Source organism: Alligator mississippiensis, chromosome 1 (genome assembly GCF_030867095.1).
Source record: "Alligator mississippiensis isolate rAllMis1 chromosome 1, rAllMis1, whole genome shotgun sequence".
In the NCBI taxonomy this organism is placed as follows: Eukaryota; Metazoa; Chordata; order Crocodylia; family Alligatoridae; genus Alligator; species Alligator mississippiensis.
Window position 1 is genome coordinate 186,318,851 of NC_081824.1, and position 21,607 is coordinate 186,340,457.

Below are 21,607 nucleotides of genomic sequence, written 5' to 3' on the forward strand. Positions count from 1 at the left end.
TAAAACAAGTCTTTTCTTCAGTTTGTGGGTTTAACTGTTGTCCTCGAGACTATGTGAGGTAGTGATTGGGTGCATTTACACATGTCGCTATGGTGACGTTACTGTGCTGTGATTTAGTACTTCCATTAAGTTAACTAAATAAGGTGGTGCACAGTTATTTTTATCAGCTACTTTGTTTGGGGCATGCTATACCCAGGGAGCTCGTTGCTATTGCTGTGGAAAAGTAACTGCTGGTCATGTGTAGACACCCGTGGACATTCCAGCGCTGTAGCGTGTTGTTATGGTGACATAGCGTCATGCATAGAGGCACCCATTGTCTGGTCCAAAAGGCTATGTAGTTGGGTAAAACTGGGGAAAAAACTGTCAAGTAAGTTGACTTTGCCCTCAATTTTGGAAGCTTCTCTGTAGGAACAGACTCTCCTGAGCTCACACAAGGAAATGATAATTGTAATGGGACTGTGCTGACTCTGTGGGGCCTGTGGGGGATCTATCTGGCCAGGTCTAGTTGCGGGATCAGGACCTTGTTAGCAAGGTAGCGGAAATAGGTGTTGCCATACATAGATGTAGGACCCATACACAACTTACAAAGTTTCTCTCTTAGTTTCTTTATCAGTTTGTCATGGAATACTGGATGGAACGAAAGGTTCTGGCCCTAATCTTCTAAACCCTCTTTTAATTGGACCTGGATTAATTCAGGGCTACCTCTTCTGCTCTGAGATCAGTATACGTTTTCTAGAGCAAGTACTTTTATCTACAGAAATCAGGTACTGTGGGAAATAGAGCTTTTCTTAGGAAATCAGAATAACTACAGCTCTTAAGATCTTCCAGATGAAATTAAAAACATCATTTTTTTTTAGATTACTCATGATAATGGATATAGTTATAAATTACAAGCAGTATACTGTATATATATTTTAAATTAAGGTGCCACATTTGGAAAGAGGGGGAGGCTCTGGATTCAAGATGTTAAAACTATATCTTGCATTTTTGTAATATTGAAAAATGCTCATAGAACCTTTGAATTACTCTGGTGTAGAAAATGATACAATATTTCTTCCTGTGTCCTGTTGTCTGTCTCTTTTTCTCTCTCAATCTATCTAGTCTGATTTTTCCTTTCCATTTTAATTTCTCCCTTCTCTTTAATTAAGTTCACCCAAAGCCACAGGATCTTGGAGAGCTTTCCAAATAATTAGATCTTGTTGCTTGTTTGCAATGTATTCCAAACTCTATTATATTATCTTTTGTTTTACTCTTGTTTTATCTGTGCTTTAGAATAGCATGCCATTTGGGATATTGTTAACCATACATACACTTTATGCGGTCCTAGCTCATTTCATTCTCCCTTTAATATGTATTTATTCCTTATGACATTTTTAATAATGAGTGTTATGTTACCTTTCTGTTGTTGTTGTTGCTGTCTGTCTCCCATGACAATGTCGTGATATACCCACTTTCTCAATATATCTATATATATTTCTGTTTTCTTTCCATAGGGCAAAATATGTGGTAGGAGCTCTCAGCCAGTGAAAAGGCCTAATTCTGATCTCATTTACTATTTTCTAGTGTGCGCCAGGGATAATTCCACTGAAATCAGTGGAATACTGTTAGTATAAAAGATTTAGATTAAGATCAGAATCAACCCTTAAATGTTAATTTGTTAAATCTTTGGACTTATACAGCATCAGTTGTATGGAGCATATGCTAGTAGATGCTCATGTTTGAAGTGATGATTCATAGCTAATCGTTATAAGAAATAGGCTTGCCACTTCATAAACTCTAGGAAAGACTGTTTTCTTTTCCAAACATTTAAATTACTCAGCCGTTTTATGCATTAAAACCCAATTATAACTTACAGAGTATTTCAGAGATTTTTGAAAGCTATTTCCTTGAGGAACTGTGCCTAGACCTGCATTTTATCACTGAGGAGTTCTTGCACTCAAATACAGCTTTATTTTTTTAACAGAACAGTGCTTGAAAAACAGCAAGACACTTGACCAGACATCAGGTATTGCCCTGTAACACTGAAGTTCTTGATAAATCTAACAAAAAAACCATACTTCGTCATTTTAAAGGGTGAAATTGTATTCTTAGATCAACATGTGTTTATCTTTTTACAAAAATGATCTTTTGTGGGTTGAAACAGAAATTTATTCTACTCAGGACCGGTTTTACTTTTGTGACAGTTTAGAGACCTACTGTGGTTAGGCTTTTGCTACAGTTGAGAACACCCCTCCCCTGCCCCATCCTTCTGGTGCCCCTCCCTTTAGGTGGTGTCTGGGGCATGTGCCACTTTCGCTCACCTCATGTTACATTACTGATTCAAGCAGTTTCAACCGTTCTCTAGTCAGTTAGTTAACTGAAGTCTGAAAACCCACGTAAAATACACCCATGCTACCACTAACCCCACTTTATGCTATTTAAAGAATAACAGCTTCCTTTAACCAGCGCTGTGAAATCTCAGGACACCTAAATCACCTGCAAAATATAATTTGCCTCCTTTTGAAATTGCAACAATTAGGGGCATGCAAAGGATTTTTCACTGAGCTTCCTTAAGCATTTTTAACACTGCATATGGTGAACAAATCCAGAATGAAATTTCTTATCTGTGCTTTGAGAAGGGGTTCTAGTATTATGTAGAATGAAGTATACCTGCTGTTGAATTGAAAGGTGTGTCTCAAACATCTGCTTTTTAGCTGTCACATACTTGTACTCATGGGCAAGGGACAGAAGTTACACATTAACCAGTTTAAGTGATCAGAAACCGGTTTAAACCTGTAACAGAACAGAAAGTCAGTGCACATAAACCACTTTCAAAATGGCTGAAGCTGGTTTAAGATGAACCTGGTTTAATGCAGTATCAGACTTAACTGATTTAGGTCAAACCAGTTTATGGAACTTCTGTCCCAGACCCCTTCCTGGTTCAAGTTAAGTCACAGTCCCCCAGCATCCCAGGATGCTTTGCAGCCCTGGGCTGAGCTGTTCTGTCTGCTCCCTAGCCAGAGCACTATTACTGCTCTGGCTAGCTGAGAAGGGGGTGGGGGTGGAAAAATCTGGCTTCAGAAGGCAGCCGGGTCTCCCTGCAAGGGCTGGAGCAGCCCCTGCCAGACTTTTCTCCCACTCGCCACTGGAGTGGTGAAAGGGCAGGTGGCCTGACCCTGCGGCCAAGCAGGCAGAATGAGGCAGAGGGGGAGAGGGAGCTCCAGGCCCTGCCAGGCAGTTCTGCGCTTGAGCGGAGGAGGTGGGGGCATGGCCAAATGCTGGCCGCAGGCTACATCCTGAAGCAGGGAGGAGGAAGAGGGTGTTTAAACCCCTCTCCTTCTCTCAGCCTGGGCCTCCTGGGTTGAGGGAGGGAACGGGGTTTAAATCCCCTCTCCCTTCCCTCTGCTTCAGGGTGCCAGCCCAGGGCTGGCATCTGGCCACACCTGTGCCCCTTCCACTCAAGCGAGGCGCAGGGAAAAGCCAGATGGGGGCTGCTGCGCCCCTGCCAGGCAGACCCAGGCTGAAGGAGGGAGAGGGCTTTGAACCCCTGTCCCTCCCCTCTGCTTCAGCATGCGGCTCAGGGACAGCATCTGGCCATGCCTCCACCCCCTCCACTCGAGCCGGGCGTGGGGAAAAGCCTGGAAGTGGCTGCTGTGCCCCTGCCAGGCAGACCCCTGCTGGGGTCCCGTGCAGGCAAGGGAATTTAAACCCACCCCCCTCTTCCCTCTCAGCATGCTGGCCTGGGCCAGGGTCCAGCCACACCCCCTCCTCTGCTTCAGTGGGGAGTAGGGAAAAAGCCTGGCAGGTGCTGCTTTTTCCCTCCACCCCAGGGGCATCCTGGCTGGGGTCCCTGCAGGTTTAAACCCCTCTCTATAACCATAGTCAGGCGCACCCCTGCCCACACCCCCACTCTGCTCATGCAGGGAGCAGGAAAAGCCTGGAGGGCTTTTCTCCCAGCTTCCCCCTAGCCTTCTGGCCACTGCTAAAGGGTAGGGAAGGCTGCTAGCAGCCCCCAGCTTCTAGCCTAAGTCACTGCAGGCATGTGACTGCATTTCCAGAATGTCTGTTCACTTGCTTCTTGGTTCAATCTCCGCAGCTTAGACTAACTTGCAAACATTGAATCAATTCCGCCTCAGGCCTTTTGATTGTCTGTACTTAGCCATGTGGTCTACATTCCTGGTATTCCCCAGATAAAAATTAGCCATAACCACCATGCCACAAAATCTCTACTGTTTCATACTGGAATAGAGATGATTTGTAATAGTAAACCTGATTTGACCGTGTCCAGCTAAGAAGCGGTATGATGTTTGACATATTTGAAGTATACATAAAGCAAAAATGGATATGTGGATCAGATCTTACTATTCTAAGCCAGAAAGCTCATTGTGATTTTAGCTAATGCCTGAGTTTTTGTTTGCTTGGTTTTTGTTTGCAAAGAAAATGTAAACACTTACAAATAGCTAAACACGTTAAAGTACTGCTCAGAAACTTGACTACTGACTGAACTTTGAACTTCTGAAGCTCAATAAGCTGGCCGTTTAGCCACCTTTTGGAAAAATATTTGGTAAAAGTGTAACCACCTAGACCACAGTTACCAGGAGTGAGAGGTGACCAGGAATTGTCTAGTAGGTTCACAAAACCGATGACATTTTATTTAAAGGGCCAATTTCTGTTCTCATTGATACTGCTGAAGTTCAGGAGTAATTCTGAATATTCATCTCTGATGCACACGTTGTTAAGTGAGAATATAATTTGGCTGGCTCAAAACTTTCAAATGTAGACATGGGGAGAACAACTTAGGTTAAATACAAACTGTGCTGTCATATTTTAGTAAACAAAAGTAGTGACTTACAATGTTCTAATTCCTTCTAAATTCATTTTTACAGATAGGGATGCATCAAATATCTATGAAGTTGTACCTAGGATGGCCATCCAAGAACACATGCATTCTAGAAAAGGGTAAAAAACATATAAACGTCTACAATTAAAGAAATCAGGTGTCAGAAGAAGCAGCAAGGTCTGCCCAAGGACACATGTTCATTTTTGGCACTACAGCATGCATCATGTGGGCACCAGCTGTGCCACTGCTAGTGGTGGCAGCAGAATCCCCCCAGCAACGCTACGCTGCTGCTTCACCAAGGTAGCATTGGCCCTATGACGGCCACTCTCCTTCTCTTTCTGGTGGGTAGGGAGAGGAGGGGAAGTTCAGCATTATGGGATACTGGGAACCAGGAGACCTCCTATAATGCTACGTCTAACTGTCCACACATTACCTGTAGTGATTCATAGAAGTTCCTGTGTGTAATAGGGCCATATATAGCACCACAGATGTAATGCGTATCCATGACTTGTGTTGTAGATGATGTTATTGGGCTCCAGGGTTGTCATTTTTGGGAAAGTAAAAGGGGAATAAAAATAATAATGGGGGCAGGCAGTAGCACTTCTGTTTTTCACATTTATTGTGAGTCTTGTGGAGCCCAAGTTCAGATAAGAGTCTGATGTGTTCCTTCATGCAGAGCTGTGAGACAATATGAATTATAGTTCCCAAAGATATTAAGATTTACTAAGGAAAGTCATACTTGTCAATAGCTCCTCTTGTTAGATATCTAAAGTTCAAGTGCTTGTTTGCTTTAGTTAAGTGCTTTGAAGTATTTCAAAAGGCATTGGCCCATTTATATAAACAAATAGAATAACTCACTGATAGTCTACTGTACCCAGATAGAGTGTTTTACCAAACGCTCAGAAATCCCTTGGCAGTGTCTGGAAAGGAGCTACCTTGCTGGTCTCCAGCATATTTGAATCTTCATTAAAAGAAAGTAATTTTATATGCTTGCATCGGGACAATACTTACCTTCAGACACAATTTTCACCTTGCAATAAACCATGAAGATACGAAGCAGGCATTCAAATCAGTAGCTTAGAATATTATTTACCCAGGTGACAAAGGTGATTAAAGATATCGAGAATAATCTGTAAGATTGATTTTTTCTTTTGGAATATTTCCATTACTAGCATTAGTATTTATTTGTGCCCAGACTTTTCTTTTCTCCCTTTGGCTGGAGTGAATATATTCAGGAATATATTTCATTGTTAGTAGCCATGCTTGTCTGCAAAAATAAAAGGAAATTATATATTAATAAATACTAGCTGAATCTAGTTAGTGGGTTTCAGAACTCTTTGAGCATAGTGGTATTTTTTTTCTGTTTCCCCTGATTCAGTGCTAAGAGGTCATATAGTCACAACTAAGACATTTTGGACCATCATACTTGCAAAACTCCCTTGAAATGCCTGTCCCTTAACAGAGAAAGAATTAACCAGTATTAAGGCAGACTTTTATGTTATTTGCATATTTCCCGTAACACCAGTCAATTCTACACATCATAACAACTGGGCCACACCATTATTGCTCTTTTGAGTTAGGTCCACGATAGCATTGTCCCTTTTATGATCATGAAGCTCCTTAACTCCATTGAGATTTTGCAGAAGGATAGGGAAATGTTAATAAGCAAATCTCTCATTTACACCCTCTCACACATACATGTTGGGGGCTATTTGTGGGATTTGCCTGTTCTATTGCAGGAAGATATTTACTGAACTAAAGGCAGTGAAGTGAAGGCAAGCTGAATCCTTCAAAGTTTGGTTAGCAAAAATAGAATCTCTAAGGGGCAGCAGTTTGTGGAGGTCTTTGCTCTTTGCTATTGCCCTTTGCAAAGTAGGTAATGATATTCAGAGCCACTTTGTCCCAGCAGGGCCTGATTCTCCCACTGCGGGATCCTAGTGAAGAGCTCCATGAGCTGTTCATCAAACTGTAGCTTCTCTGAACAAATAGTGCAAGGATTAGTTGTTAGACCTGGGCTGAAATGCAAAACAGAGAGCTGTCTTCATCCATTCCAAACCATGAGCAACTAACCTCTGGAATGCAAAATAATGTGAGCATAAGGACTTCACTGAATTAAGCTTTTACTGCTGAAATGGCAATCTGGATGAGATCAGTGTGTCATAATCTTGATTTGCATGTGCTTTCTTTTATGTGATCCATGGGCTGTTTGTAAGCTTCAGAGGGAGTCATAAGCCAGTGGATTTAGTGCTATTGCTAATTTAAACTGCACTTAATAAAACAGAAGTTTGAAAAATCTTACAAATCAGTGAATGTGGCATAGTTTGAAGATTACTTTTGCCAAGTTTGATCAGCTCTAAGTGAAACCTTTTCTAAATATTAGTTGTGAGATTAATCAGGCAGGGTAAGAACTTGAATTATTCCTCATCACAGGAAAACAACACAGTAAGTTATCTCTTTGTCTAGTAGGATCATAAAAACATAATTTTTGAAGATTTATGATTTATGTTGTATAAAATCAGATCAAAGGAAACACGCATTAAGCCAAAACTGTCATTTTTTGTTTTTAGTTTTTATTTCAAGATTATGTATTGTAGTTGAAGCTGGTTGCACCACCACTTGCTAAGCCTGGAAGACCCCAGGTTCAGTTGCTAATAATCCTATCAGATTTTAACTACTCCAGTTGGATTTTTCTTGGCCAGGTAATTATAGATAAAATGGTCCAGTCATTTTCACCAGTGATGTTGGGGGGGGGGAAAAAAATAGGTTTTTGCCCATGTTAAATTCATACAAGGTTTTTGTGGAGAACCTTGGTATCTCCATCCTGAACACTGACTTTAAATTTGACAGAGGGGTTGCCCTATGTTAGGAGTGAACTTTTTGTGAAAATTTGCCCATATATGGCCAAACTATAAGTCTTCCAAAAAAACCTCAGTTCACATTAGCGCAGCAATTTTTTTATAAGCGTTTAACAATTGAGTGCTCCTAAACCAGGGAGCAACAGACAATGTCATCCAGCCCATGGGCACCCACCAACTAATTATACCCCAGCTAGCCTCACTCCCACCCTCGTGTGCAGAAGGGCCCCAGCCTAGCCAGCACACAGCTTCTGGGCAGGGCTGCTGCCACTGCTGCAGCCACTGGGGGACCTGCTCGGCTTTCCTGGCCTCCAGCAGCTCCTCCTGTGTCCCTGCTGCAGTGCTTACTCCAGGCAGCAGGTAGGGAAGTGGCAGGGGGAGCTGCAGCGGGGGCAGGGAGAGGTACACCTGGGCAGGAGTGTGGACCATGGGCTGGCGGGAGCACGGAGTCTACGCTCAGGGGGGCATTGGGAATGCAGAGCTTGGGTGGGCAGGGTGTGAGTATGAGGGAGGTTGGGGGGTGTGGGGACCCCCCACATACTCACCCCCTGGCACACAGCCCCTGCCACCAGCAACAGCAGCAGCAGCAGGAGGCATTGCCTCTTGGCACCACACAGCTCCAGGAGGCGGGACACCTGTCAAGGGGTCGGGTTACCCTCCTGGCCCTCAACAGCTCACCAGAACTCACTAAGTGGCCCTTCAGCTGAAATAATTGCCCAGCCCTGTCCTAAACTATACTTGCACTGAACATACTCCTTCCTTTCCAAGTATCCGGTGGTGACCAGACTGCGAATGTGGATCTCTGTAGTGCAAATGATCATGCCTGAGCACAGGGCTGTAGGTCCCAATTGAGTTTTTCCTTGTTATCTTTGCTGCCTAGCAAGTTCATAGGGCATTGGGCTCAAGAAATGAGAATAAGGTGCATAGGAACAGATAACGTGAGGCAAGAAACAGAAAAAATGAGGGACAGAGAGGACAAGGGCATAAGGGCAGAACCTCAATTCTGAAATTGCCTAACTTTTGAATTACATTTGTGTTACTTTGTTGATTTTTCCTTGTCTTCTTTTTTGTTTTTTTTCATGTAATTGTATATAGACTAGATTTGAGGATAATGGTAGAAAAGAACTGACTCATAGCTTGAGTAAGTTACTGGCAGTAAGATTTAATGAGCACAGCCCACTGGCTATCACCTCTCAACTCAAAGGGAAACACTCTTCTTGATAATAAACGGCCAGTTAATTGCTGTATATTATATCCTGCAAAACACAGTATAGAAAAAAAAAGGTAGGGGTAACTTTTTTCCACTAGCAGTGTATTCCTCCTCTCTCCTTTCTTCTATAAGTCTTTTATATCATCTTTCCCTTTTTAATGTCTTTAAATAAAAAGCTGACATTTTGCACTGCTCCCTGCTTGCCCTGTCTGCAGAATATGGTGGGTTTGCTTCTGAGCAGCTGCAGCCTATACTTCTTGAGTTTAGATGTGCACCAATAGAACTTTAAAGGTTATCTATCAGTCCTTCTTTCTGAGGGTTAGTTTGCAAAACTAAACTGTATTTGTCCAATTTATTATCTGTCATTGTGTTGTAGTTGTGGTGGTACAGGGAATATGTGAGAAGCAAGATTTGTTTGGCCGTATCTTTTATTGGGCCACTGTATAGCTTGTAGAGATGCGCCTAAAAGCTTGTCTATGATGCTCTTCCTCACGTCTGCAAGAGAAGCAGATAGAACCTAAGATAAATATCAGGTTGAACCTTTCCTCTTATTTAAGCCCATTTTGTAAACGAAAACAGCCACTTTAAAAAGGAAGAGGGCAGTAAACCCATGGAGCAAAGTGGAGTCATCCTAAGTAGTTACAGACTAAGTAAAAATAGTTGATCTAGTTACTTAGTTATTTGATTTATTTGATGCCCCTGTCAACAAAGGCTCAAATCAGCTTACAATTAAAGGACGGACTAGCTTATAAAACAGTGACAAGAAAACAAAGCAGCTTAATGGGAACTAGACTACCAGTGTAAAGCAGAAACCCACCCCAAGCAATATCTCAGCCTAGCTTTGTTTGCAAAATGTCTGCCCAAATAGAAAGGTCTTACAGCACTTCAAAAAGATGTCCAGCCTCAGGGTCTGGTGGGCCTCAGAAGGGAGGAAGGTCCAGAGCTGAGGAGGAGCAACTGCTAAGAATGACCTGCCATGCGTTTTCACCAGGCAGACGTAGTTTAAATATTAACTCTTTTCTTTATATGCACATGAAATATGATTTTTAAAATAATATTTAAAAAAAAGGATATTGTGTTTATATTGCAATTAATAAGAATTTTCCCATTGACTTCACTAGGGCCAGAACTGCATCTAGTATATTTAATTATTATATGTCTGTTTATGTAATATGCACATAGATATGTATACCATGTCTGAATAGACAGCTATAACATAATGGCCAAACACCAGTTTCATGTCCACGTAAATCACAGCAAGGTCTAGTTACAGGAGAAAGAAAACTCTCCTATTTTAAGAAGTTTTTACATTTGCTGCCTAGAATTCAGCAAATTAAATATAAAAAAGGATCTGGTTGTTAGATGTGAACTGTTTGCCTGAGCTGTTTGCTTCATTATAGCCTATGTGCATCTTCAACCATCTTCATACTGCTTTCCCTGTATTAAAGAAGCTGTGTTAGCAGAGGGAGTGTTATGATTATGGAGGTTTCTGTAAGGACCTGGAGGTACTGTACAGCCATTCTCCATATGTGTAACTCACTTCTGGTTTCACTGCTCAGGAATAATTGTTATCTCAAACCCATGGCAAGGAAACTTTTGTACTATACCACACCACTCATTCATTTTGTACATGGATCGTTCATTATCATCATGAGCATCTGTCTTTTCACTATGATTTATTTCTCTCTAAGTCTCTTTCCCTTTTGTAAAATACTAGTTCTAAAATTACATCTGTTGGGAGGGGGATTCATGTTCTCAAAGATTGAATATTGATTTCAAAATTTAATTGCCCATGAGTAAATTTGAAATCATATTATATTAATTGCTAATTATTTAGAGCGAGAAAAGAAAGAGTTAAATAAAAATCCCATTCCCTACCCCCAGCCCAAACTAGACTCCTTCCTCCTAACAAAGCTGTTGCACGAGGTTTTGGTGGTATGAATAAATGTATTTCTTTTAACACTTTTGTTGTTTAAAAATGCTATTGTTTCATTTGAGGTGTGAGGAGATGTGCTAACCTTGTCAACGTGGGCGCAACAGAGCAGAAATGATAACTGTATATACATTTTTTTACAAAAATACAGAGCGTGTGTGCATGTGCGTGTGTGTGTCTGTGAGAGACAGAGGGGGTATGTGTGTGAGAGAGAATAAGTGAGGGAGAGAGAGAGACAACTTATTTAAATCCTGAATACAGTCAGACCTCATATGCATTGTTAAAAAAAAGCCCTAAAGAATTGCATATGGATTAGGGGGATGAATATTCTATTATTTCAGTCTGTTCTGCTGATCTTCTTATTGTGACTTTGCGCTTCAGAAATCTGCCAGGAATTTGGCTTTGCCGTACTAGGCAGTAATTTTAAATGTGTATCAAGCACTTGATAGTGTATGATTTGCGTGCTGTTGCATTCCCATTCCTTAAATTTTCCACCAATTTATTACTTTTTTCATACTGTTTTAATATTTCAGGATGATGAATATATACAGCATCATTAAAGGTAAATAAAAAATGCATGAAATTAAAAAATGGAATATTAGATGTTTCTTTGCTGTAATCCCTAGGTCCAATAGGAATGAAATGTCTCTGTTCTGTCAAGTAATCCCTAAACATGATTAGGGACCTTGTAGTTTCCACACACCCCACATAATATTTGTATCATATAAGCCTATTTATGTAAGGTTTGAGTAAAAGTTGTTATTAGAAGACCTATAAACCTATTTTACAATTCAGAAAGATATGCTTGCCTCTTAATCTCTCTACTTTTATTATTTTGCTGGAGTTGATGGCAATGCGTCCTTAATTCATTTTTCAGAATGCTGTTACATCTTTTGGGTACTTATATCATGCATTAACTATCCCAGTGAAATGTATTTTTAAGACACAGGATTGAGTTCAACAGTTCATCTACTACTGTAGCTTTTCCTTAAATCTGAGTCGGAAGGGACGTGCGACTCTTTCCTGGGTCTTCTCTTTGCAACATCCAGATTTAATCTGAAACATGGGTCAGGAAATGCAGGGATCATTCCTCCAGTAATTTGTCTGGATTAATTTTCTACATTTTTGGATTAATTTTCTATATTTAAAACATAATATATGTTGATGACACAGAAGTTCCCTACAGCATCACAAAAACTTTTGAAAGCAGCTTTTGTTTTGACTGTCCAATCAAGCAATTTTAAAGGGAAAAGCCACGCACAGGAAAAGCGTAGGCAGAGCTTTAGGGTGATTTTGTTAAATGTCTCTGCAATTTGGTTCTGCTGTGGAAGCGGTGAGGTGATAATCCCTATTCAGTCAAACTCCAGTTGAGTGTAGTTGTTACACATCTACCATTTCCATTCTAAGGGCCCAATTGCTCTTACAGATTTCAGCAGGTGTTTTCCTGAGTAGGAAGTGCTGAATGTGACTCCTTAGTAACAAATTGTTCAGGTGGGTGCTGAGGTGATTCATTTGCTATTCTTGCCTTGGACACAGATATCTTTTTGATCTTGGGCAAGTCTCTTAACATGTGAGACTCATTTTACTTTATAAAAATAGGTTTGATAGTACTTCCATCACTCACTGGACTGTTGTCAGACCAAATTCATTGATGTGATCGCTTTGATTCTGTGACAGTGTGACCTGAAGAAAAGAATAGAAGTAAAATAAAAACAATACCTTGTATGCATAGTACTGTTTGACTGGCCTTTCAGAAAGAGAATGTTGTCAGTTCGTACTTAGTCACGCATAATAATCCTTTATTCCACATTTTTTGATTTAAGATGTTGTGTACTTAATTTTACCTACCTATACATTTATTTAAAAAAATACATATATAGTAGAAGAAGAGTTGACACCATATGTCTCTCTATTCCACTGAAATTCTACTGGCAGTCATTTTTCTTGTGCAGTGGCTCTGTGCTTGTATTTTTGAACAGCAAGAAGCATAACTGTTCACGGCTGAGCCCAGGAGTCCTCTTCCAGGAACACTAAGATCAATACCTGTTATCGAGTCTACATTTATGGGGTGTGTTAAAAGATCACAACGCCTGAGGTTCACCCATGGAGATGGTGTGCTTAAAACTTCACTGTAGATTTCCCAGAAAAAAAATGATAGAGTCAGAACTTTTAATTTTTGCTCTCATGTCAAGCTGTCAGTGTCTTTAATAGAAGTAGATTTGTTAGCTTGAGACTTTTAAGGGTGCTATTAAGTATGTTATCAGCACAGGAAATAGGTCACAAGGATATTCTTGTGGCATATTTATAACCAGCTGATATTGGGCGCCCTCAGAGCTATAAGCAACTGGTGCTTAAACAGCAGCTTATGCCTGGAGACTTGTTTTGCATACAGGATCTCCTGTGTAAGAGAAGAGCAAAGATGAACCGTATGTTACCTTTGCACATATCACTTTCAACTTGAACTGTACAGGTGCTCAAAATGCTGATTGAGATTTAAATGAAGACTCCATTTCAACATAAGTGGGAGATGGGAAAGATAAAGCATGATTTAGGCAACAATATTGTGCTGTATAATAATAATGAACTAATAATTCTCTAGAATACTTAGGAATGTCGTTTATCTAAATTAACGGGTCATTTAAGATGGAAAAGTTAGAGACTGAGAATGTGCAATGGCTGCCTCTCATGATACTTTCATGTTTGTGGGAAGTAATATTACTGTCACAAAGTTTCCAAATTGCTCTTTACACAAATCCATAAAAAATAAATCTCCTTCTTGGTATGAAAACAAAATGATGTCTTGAGACAGTACTATATTAACACAGATCTATGGAAACAAAAAGCCAAATTCTACTTTAAGTTATTAGGTACCCAGTGTAACTATGGAGTAACTAAATTGAAACAGGCTGTAGTTTAAACTTTGTGGCATTATTCTACTCTCTGGCTCTGATCCAGATAAGCATGTGCTTAGTTTTAAGCATGTGAATAGCATCAGAGGACTCTTATGTGACATGTTTTATGTGAAGCACACTGTTAAGTGCTTCACTGGATTGAGAAGAATTTAGCTTAGTATATGGAGGGCTCTGTGGTACAAGAATAATAAGAAATGATGTGAGTTGTAAGTCTTTTAAGAGAACATCACAGTTCAATTTCAAACTCAAAGAAATAACATGAGTACAACTCTTTGTAGACTATGTGAAAAAATTTAGGATGACAAAATAGCGTATGTTCAATATGGATTTTATCTGCACTTGAGTCCTTGGGCCGAAGTCTCCTTCTATTACTTCAGTTTCAGTCCAAAATATTTTTAGTGGAAGCAACAGGCTGTGTCAAGAAAAATGGAAATAACATTGGTGGTAATTCTACCGCCAGAGGAACAGAAATTTGATAAAAATATGTTTAAAATAATGCTAATGTCAAGCTTCAAACAGATCTGCAAATTGAAAATTCTGCATAATAACTATTGTATCAGCTGTACAGCTCTGTACATTGTGCCTATGAATTTTTGCATCAAGGGTGCTCTTAGGCAGTATACCCTTTGTTATCAAGCGAAGTTTTGTGTGCTCATTTAGGGCTGGGGACAGAAGTTATACATAAACCAGTTTAAGTCATCAAAAACTGGTTTAAACATGTAATAGAACAGAAGCTCAGTGCACATAAACCAGTTTCAAAATGGCTGAAACTGGTTTAAGATAAACCTGGTTGAATGTAGTGTCAGACTTAACTGATTTGGGTCAAACTGGTTTATGAAACTTCTGTCCCAGAACCCTTCCTGGTTCAAGGTAAATCACAGTCCCCCAGCATGCTTTTTAGCCCTGGGCTGTGCTGTGCCACCTGCTGTAGCAGAGAAGGGGGGGCAAGGGGGACAGGGACTGCCCAGCTGGGGTCTGGGGCCAGGGAGGGGTGTTAAACACCCCTTCCCTTTGCTCAAACTTACTGCTGGCTGTGGCTGTGGATTACAAATCCCAGAGACACCTGGAAGCAGCCCCTGCCTGTGCCTGGAAACAGGAAGAGGAAGTGATGAGCAACCCTGTAGAGTCCTGCTCCTGTGAGTCTGGACTGCAAATACCAGAGACCTTGGGGACAGCAGGAAGAGGAAGCAAACACACAACTCACGGTGGCTACAAGCCAGAGAACCGTGCTATAGTGTTCCCTGGCTTCTGGCCTGAGCCACAGTAGGCGTTCAGCTGCATTTCCTGAATCAAAAGTGAATGTGTGTCCAGTTGTTTCTTAGTTTCATCTCTGTAGTTTAATCTCTAACCTACAAAGACTGAATCAATTCAGCTTTGGGCTTTTTGACTGTCTGTATTTAGTCTAACAGAGTAAGTGCTGCCAGTTTTGACCCATAGTTCACTTTTAGATGGTTGCACAGCACTCTGCAGTGATATAAGCTTCCTCAGAAGTACAGTATTTGTTACCACTGTATTGGTTAAATCTCTCACTCTGACTTGCCATTAGTATCACACTTCTATTTGAAAGTGCCCATCAGAATGTGTACATTTTTTCAGGCTCATAAAGGACCCAGATGTATGGCACTGCTTACAGTAAAACCAGCAGGATTCAACAAGGAGCAGTAGTTGATTTTGCTGACAAATATGTTGTTTTTAATAGATTTATAACAGAACTGTAATGGGTTTTCGTGACTTAATTTAGGCAGTAGAAAAGCTTTTTAGGTATAAGTTCACAAGAGAATTAAGACAACGCTACCAAGTGATATGATTAATTTAGCTAGTAAAATAGGACCTAATTTACAGAGGAAAACATAATAGATCACATTTTAAAAACATGGAAACTGACTTACCTACGTTCTGGATCAAGAAAAATGCTTGCATGGTTGATTTTAGCAAGCTTAGACTAAGCTGCTAGTGCTGCTGCTGAGTTTAGACCTTTTAGCTCCTCAATTTGTTATAGCATCAGAGAGAGTATTACATTAAAACGACAAACAGATACCACATTTATCCTGGAAGAAACCATTTCCTCCCAGGACAAAGTGTGATCATTCAGATGTCTATATCTGTTGTCCTGGGACAAACCATAAACAGTTTTGTGGCATAAGAAGTGCTAACGGTTTGTCTCAGGACATCATAAAGTACATCTGAACGGTTATTCTAGGGATGACCCATTGAATCTATGGCAGAAAAGCAGTAGTGCATTCAACCACCCACTGAACCCAGATTGGAAGGGTGATGTGTGTACACACCAATCCTGTACTTTTTCTGTTCCAGGAAAAAAAAAGGCACAACTGGTCTTGGGACTGCTTTTTTTAACCTTTGTGTGGTTTTTTAAACTATTTTGGCTGAATGTAAAATAATTTGAGTTCAAGGTATGAAATATTCTTCATTGCTATAGCTAGAAAATTAGTGTTCTTTAACAAATCTGTATGGGATGTCTTATGAAAATTCTAGTTTGAACTTTGAGCATGATGGAATTTTATTTTTTGTTAACAAGGTCCAATGTTTAAGAAATCATAAGATTCAGTCTGTTTATGTTAAAAGTAATGTATTAGTTCATTCCTGTATAGTGGACATATAGTATGTCTCAACATAATTGTATGTTCTTAAGAGCACCATCAGGTAAATGCAAATTTTGGCACACCTTTTTAAGAATGAATTGAATTTTATAGATGATCAAAAGGAAAAAAAGTCAACACTGAGTTGCGGAAAGGACAGTGGTCTTATACATTTTTACTAGCATCAAACCATACAACACACTTCATTCTGAAAGGTCCAACGTATTTCTGAATAGGTCATTCAGCAGCGACCATGATTGTCTTTTTTATCTTTTCCCCTTTAAAATAATCAGGTCCCATTCTGCTGCTTATAAAAACAAATTGCAGTATTAAAATGGGATATTCTTTCTTGGGAGCATAGGCATGCTCTCACTGTCTTTACTAGAATGTTTCTAAATGTGTGGATTACCAGTTGCATTAGCACACACTTTTTACTCATTACATAATTTTCAAAACCCAAATTAGGGGACTTATTCTCATGCTCCCTCTCATTTCCATATTCTTTTTGGTGCAAACTTTGCTAATTTCTTGTGGTCAGCTTTACTATGCAACTGATAAACAGTATTATTTCTATTTTAATGACTCCCAAGTCCTGTCGTATTTAAATGAGATGGAGTTTGCTCAGCAGGGTTCTTTTGAATTTGTGAGTATTTCTGTTCCGTATTCCACAATAATACGACAAATATTATTTGCACTTTTGCTGTATCCATTGAATAGTTTAAACACCCATTTTTAGGAGGCTTCAGATTGCTTTTGAACATATTTAAATGCATTTTTAGCTATCACCAGTGTTAAAATAGGGGCCCTTTTTCAGCTTATCTTTATTAAACACCTGTAAAAATCAGTGGTGTTTCTTTTTCCTATAAAGCTCTCTTTCTTTAACGAATGCTGAAATAATGCATAGTTCATTCTAGGGTGGGTTTTTTTGCTTGCTATAATGGACAGTAAATGGTCTAATAATGTCTGTACCATTCAGACACACACATTTACCTAGCTGAATGTTATAAATAGAAGCTTGGTGTTAAAAAGTAGCTAATCTGACCATTAATTATAATCAATTAGAAATTATTGTTTTATGGAGTAGGCAGAAGATTTTTAAAATTCTATCTATAATAAAGCTATAGAAATGGATCATTCTTTGCAAATGATAATGCTTGCAGTAAGCTGCCAGCCCAGAGTGAGAGGTTGGTCTGACAGTGACTGATTAATTATATTTCTTTATCACTTTTCCCTTTTATTTGAATAAAATCAACTATTCATTTTGTATTTTTTAAATTACATGAGGTTTTTTAGTTAGATAAACATGTAATTCTTTTTTAAAAAAAAAGAGATTGTTATGCCCTTTTATAACTTAAAAGTGGACCAGCAGTCTAATCCTCCTGCTCTCACTGCAGTCAGTGGCAAAAGTTCCATTGGCTTCTGGCCTCTTTTTCTTATCTAGGTTCTTCCAGTGGCTGGGTCAGACTTCAAATGTTCTTTGGTAAAGTATGTTCAGAATTGTGATCATGCAGTAAGACAGTATTTGTCAAGATTCCTCCCAGGGCAGAATTTCACAGGTCAAAAACAAATGCTTACATCTCTGCTAATTGTATTAGACCTGATCTAATGACTGTGCAAGTGTCTGGGAATATTTTCATTGAATTTAGTGGGCATTGGAACTACTGCTGTACAGGACTATGGCAGTCTGCTTTTTATCAGCGTGAGAAGCACTTCTTGGAATTGAAACCCTTGGTATAATGCTAGAAAAACTATGGACACAAGCTCGAAGCGATGACAAAAGTTAATACGCTCGTAAACAATGTAGTGACTCGTTTACATGTATGGCGTTTGATCAAGAATAAGTATTTGCTTCTGAAGGACCTGGTGGAACGTTTGAAAGAGGAAAAATTAGCCGTTGCTTTTGGGAAGTGGGAAGGTCTATGGTATGTGGTTGCCGCTGCTACTGCCTCTCCGATAAGATTGTAAGAATTGCCAATATCAGTATTCAGTCTTGTAGTGTGTCACAGTGCTTTCATGTGAACTGAACTGAACTGTCTCTTCACACTCCCTCCCTCTTTCTCTCTCTCTCTCTCATTCCCTGCACTCATCGCATTGAAGTCAGGGGAAAGAAAAAAGATTTGAGGATCGCCCAATTTGTTCTGACATAAAGAGATGTTTAGCTCTGTGAAAGGTGGTGGAGGCAGAGTGCCTGACTGACATTTCAACAGTGTGTCTGCTGGGATTGCTCACTTCATGTCCCTTCATATTCCCGCTGTGTCCTGCGTGAGTGCTCTTGTCTAATCTTCACAGTGAGAACACCAACAGTCCCTTGGGCTTTGGTGCTCAACACCTTGTTAGACAGGGCTTATGGTGCCATAGCTTTTGGTTTAGTGCTTGTTTTTGCTCTAACATTTCAGGTTTGCTTAAACTCCCCCCCCTCCCCCCCCCCCCAAAAAAAAGATTTCTTGAGTAGTTTCCTATAGAAATTGTGTAGATTCTTTGTCACTTTAGTCTTCGTTAGCAGTGGGTGGATTTGGATGATGATAATATTAATGCAAGAAAAGGAGGTAGAATTTTTTTAAGGGGCGAGTTAAGTCAAATGGCACTGTTTCAAGCAACTGCTTTCTGTGTTAAATGAAAAAACGTTGACCAGCTCTCATCAGTTTAAAAAGCAGATGCTAGAAATTTGCACTGAAGTTGTAGAATATTGATAATAAAGATAAGATCGCTTCTGCTCAGTAGTATCTACCTCTGTCCTAGTAAAGGAAAAGGAGGTTAGTTGCTAGGGATGTTTTATTTTTATGATTCTGGACATGTAAAACATTCTGGGTGCATGCAGATATTACACTTAGATCAACATAACTAAGGTTAGGTTGATCTAATTGCCGCTCTGTACAGGTGTCTGGGGAGGTTAGATTGGGTAAAAAATAGGCCTGTGATCTAACTTAGTTCATCTGAGGAAGTGAACTAAGTTAGATTGGGAACAGGTTAATCCGATCTTAGGAACATTTGCACATGTTTGGAGCGCAGCCCTGGGGCTGGGAAAACTCATCTGCTTGTCCCAGTCCCAGGGCTACACTCTTCTTACTACCCCCACCCTGACTGGGCTAGTTTTAGTCCTTCAAACCCCCACCCCTGAATAGACAAACCCCCGAAACCCCCCAGCTGCCCCTGATCCTACCAACTCCCCTCTGTGGACCTGCTAGCACCCTTTCCCCCCTCCCCGCTTCCCAATTCAGCCACTGTGACTTCTGTTATGTACGCAGCTTGGCTCCCAGCACCAGTGAAAATATGCACAAGAGGGATCTAGTCTACGATCACTATTAAAGCAAGTCACACAATTGTAGATCGGGCCTCATGAATGTGTGCATGTACCCTCTATTGTACAACACCCTGTTACACTGTGAATTATGATGCTTAGTAGGACTAAGCATAAGAGAATGAGTTAATGAGATGTAATGTTTAGCTTTTACTACTGGAGCGTTAGCAGGTACTCTGTTAGCCACAGTAAGAACTCAAATTTGTCCTCTACTATAAATTGCATGCTAACTAGATTTATGTATTTATTTTTTGTTACAGATAATGATGTTGTGCCCAGATATGTTTATTGATAAACATGGCTTATTTCTTCTTAAATCATGTTTCAAATTCCTATACTTAGTTTATACATTTTAGACTTCTCCCCTTTTGTTCTTTAAGGGCAACTCTTTGCCTCCTCGATCACTGAAACAATTGTTTGTGACAAAAGGCAAAATCTACCCTCTTTGGTTCCTGCCTGGTTGGTGTCCTGTGCTATTAACCCAAAATCATGCTGCACCAATTCTCTGGCACATCATTGCTCATATATCTTTTGCAGACCATTTACATTCCCCTTCAACTTTAAAAATTGAACCAATGTCTCCTACCTCTAAGCACACTTGCCACGTCTCCCTAGAGACTGAGCAATCTGTGGTTCCCCTGGTAAGTGAGTCCTAATGCATACTGTATTTTAATGGCAAATTTTTCAAAGTTGTGTGCCTAAAGCGAAATAAAAATCAAACTGAGAGCTGCCGTAAAAAACAAAAGTTCTCCACGACTCAGCTCTTAAACATGGAATCAATAATACATCCTTTAAAATACATAAAAAGAAACCATAATGTCTTCAGTCTTGATTGGAAGACTGCCACAGATGTACTCAGGCTTATACAGGCTGATCCTGTGAATTGCTGAGTGTATCTTAATTGGTGTTTCATTCCCTCAGCTGTCATGGATGTCGCTGAGAACGGAAGGGACTCAGTTCTTCTCAGATACAGTCTTCAGGTCAACCTGGATTTGTTCTATAATCTGGAGCCATCTTGCCTGTCTTAATTACTCTGATGGCCCAGAAGGCCACAACTGATCCAGCAGATAGAAATACACTCCTTAAATTTAGTCCCTGATCCACTAAAACATTGAAACATATGTTTTAATTTTGAATACTTGTATAGTCCTTTAGACTACTCATGCTTAAAGTTTAGCACATTCACTGGATTGAGGCTTCAAATATTAAATTGAAAACCATGAAGTTCACTCACTGGATAATAGAGAGCACATATTGTAATCTTGGAGTTTAGCTTTCTATTTTATATATGAGGTGTCATATTTCAGATACAAGTATACACATTTAGTATAGATATAATTCAAAAATCCATTGGTACAAACAAGCTGTACAGATAACTCACATTGCTCCAAGCAGTTGCAGTATTGCAAAGGTTAGCAGACAATCAAACCACCAGTTTTATATTTAAATTAAAACTCAAACTAAAATACAATTGTAATGGTTTATCAGATTAATTTGCAGGGATAGACCAAATAAAATGACACAGGAGGTAGAAAGAAGTTCCAGATTAGTGACCTAAAGGATTCTACTTTGACTATTAACCAAAAATTAGAAAATTAATTGGAATTTAAAAAAAAACTAGGAAGTGGTATGATTGCTAGAGGTGAATATAAGGATCTCTGTTTGAGCAACCTTCTTAACAGTAATAAATATTACACAATGCCATTGAAATGCTAGTGACCAAGTATGAGGTAAATCTTAATATATTAATTGTAGTCTATGGGAATGCTTCAAATGTGGATGCCCAGTTACCTACTGAAGTAACATTAACTTACTAGAATTGAGTTATAGAGTTCTATATGCACCTAGATTTGTTGAACATATTGTCTATATGTTATAAGTTTTCCCTGGTATTTAAAATTGACATTTCAAAGAGTGTAATAGCATAATGAAATGTAAACTGAAAACAGGAATGAGTTAATTAGACTAATGATCCCTTGACTC

At 39.6% G+C, this 21,607-nt stretch overlaps 1 protein-coding gene across 10 annotated transcripts in view; it reads left to right on the top strand.

Moving 5' to 3' along the window:
- The window catches only part of ESRRG (estrogen related receptor gamma), a 518,556-nt gene that overhangs the window by 214,197 nt on the left and 282,752 nt on the right, over positions 1-21,607 (top strand). The window contains exon 1 of one of the 10 annotated variants that reach the window (XM_059717753.1): positions 4,883-5,119. The exons of 8 other annotated variants lie outside the window; for them this stretch is intronic. In XM_059717753.1, the coding sequence (XP_059573736.1) occupies positions 5,013-5,119 (107 nt within the window). In that variant the 5' untranslated portion in view covers positions 4,883-5,012. Of the gene's footprint in view, positions 1-4,882; positions 5,120-21,607 lie in introns of those variants that run through there. One more of the 10 variants, XM_019483167.2, reaches the window with a different exon arrangement.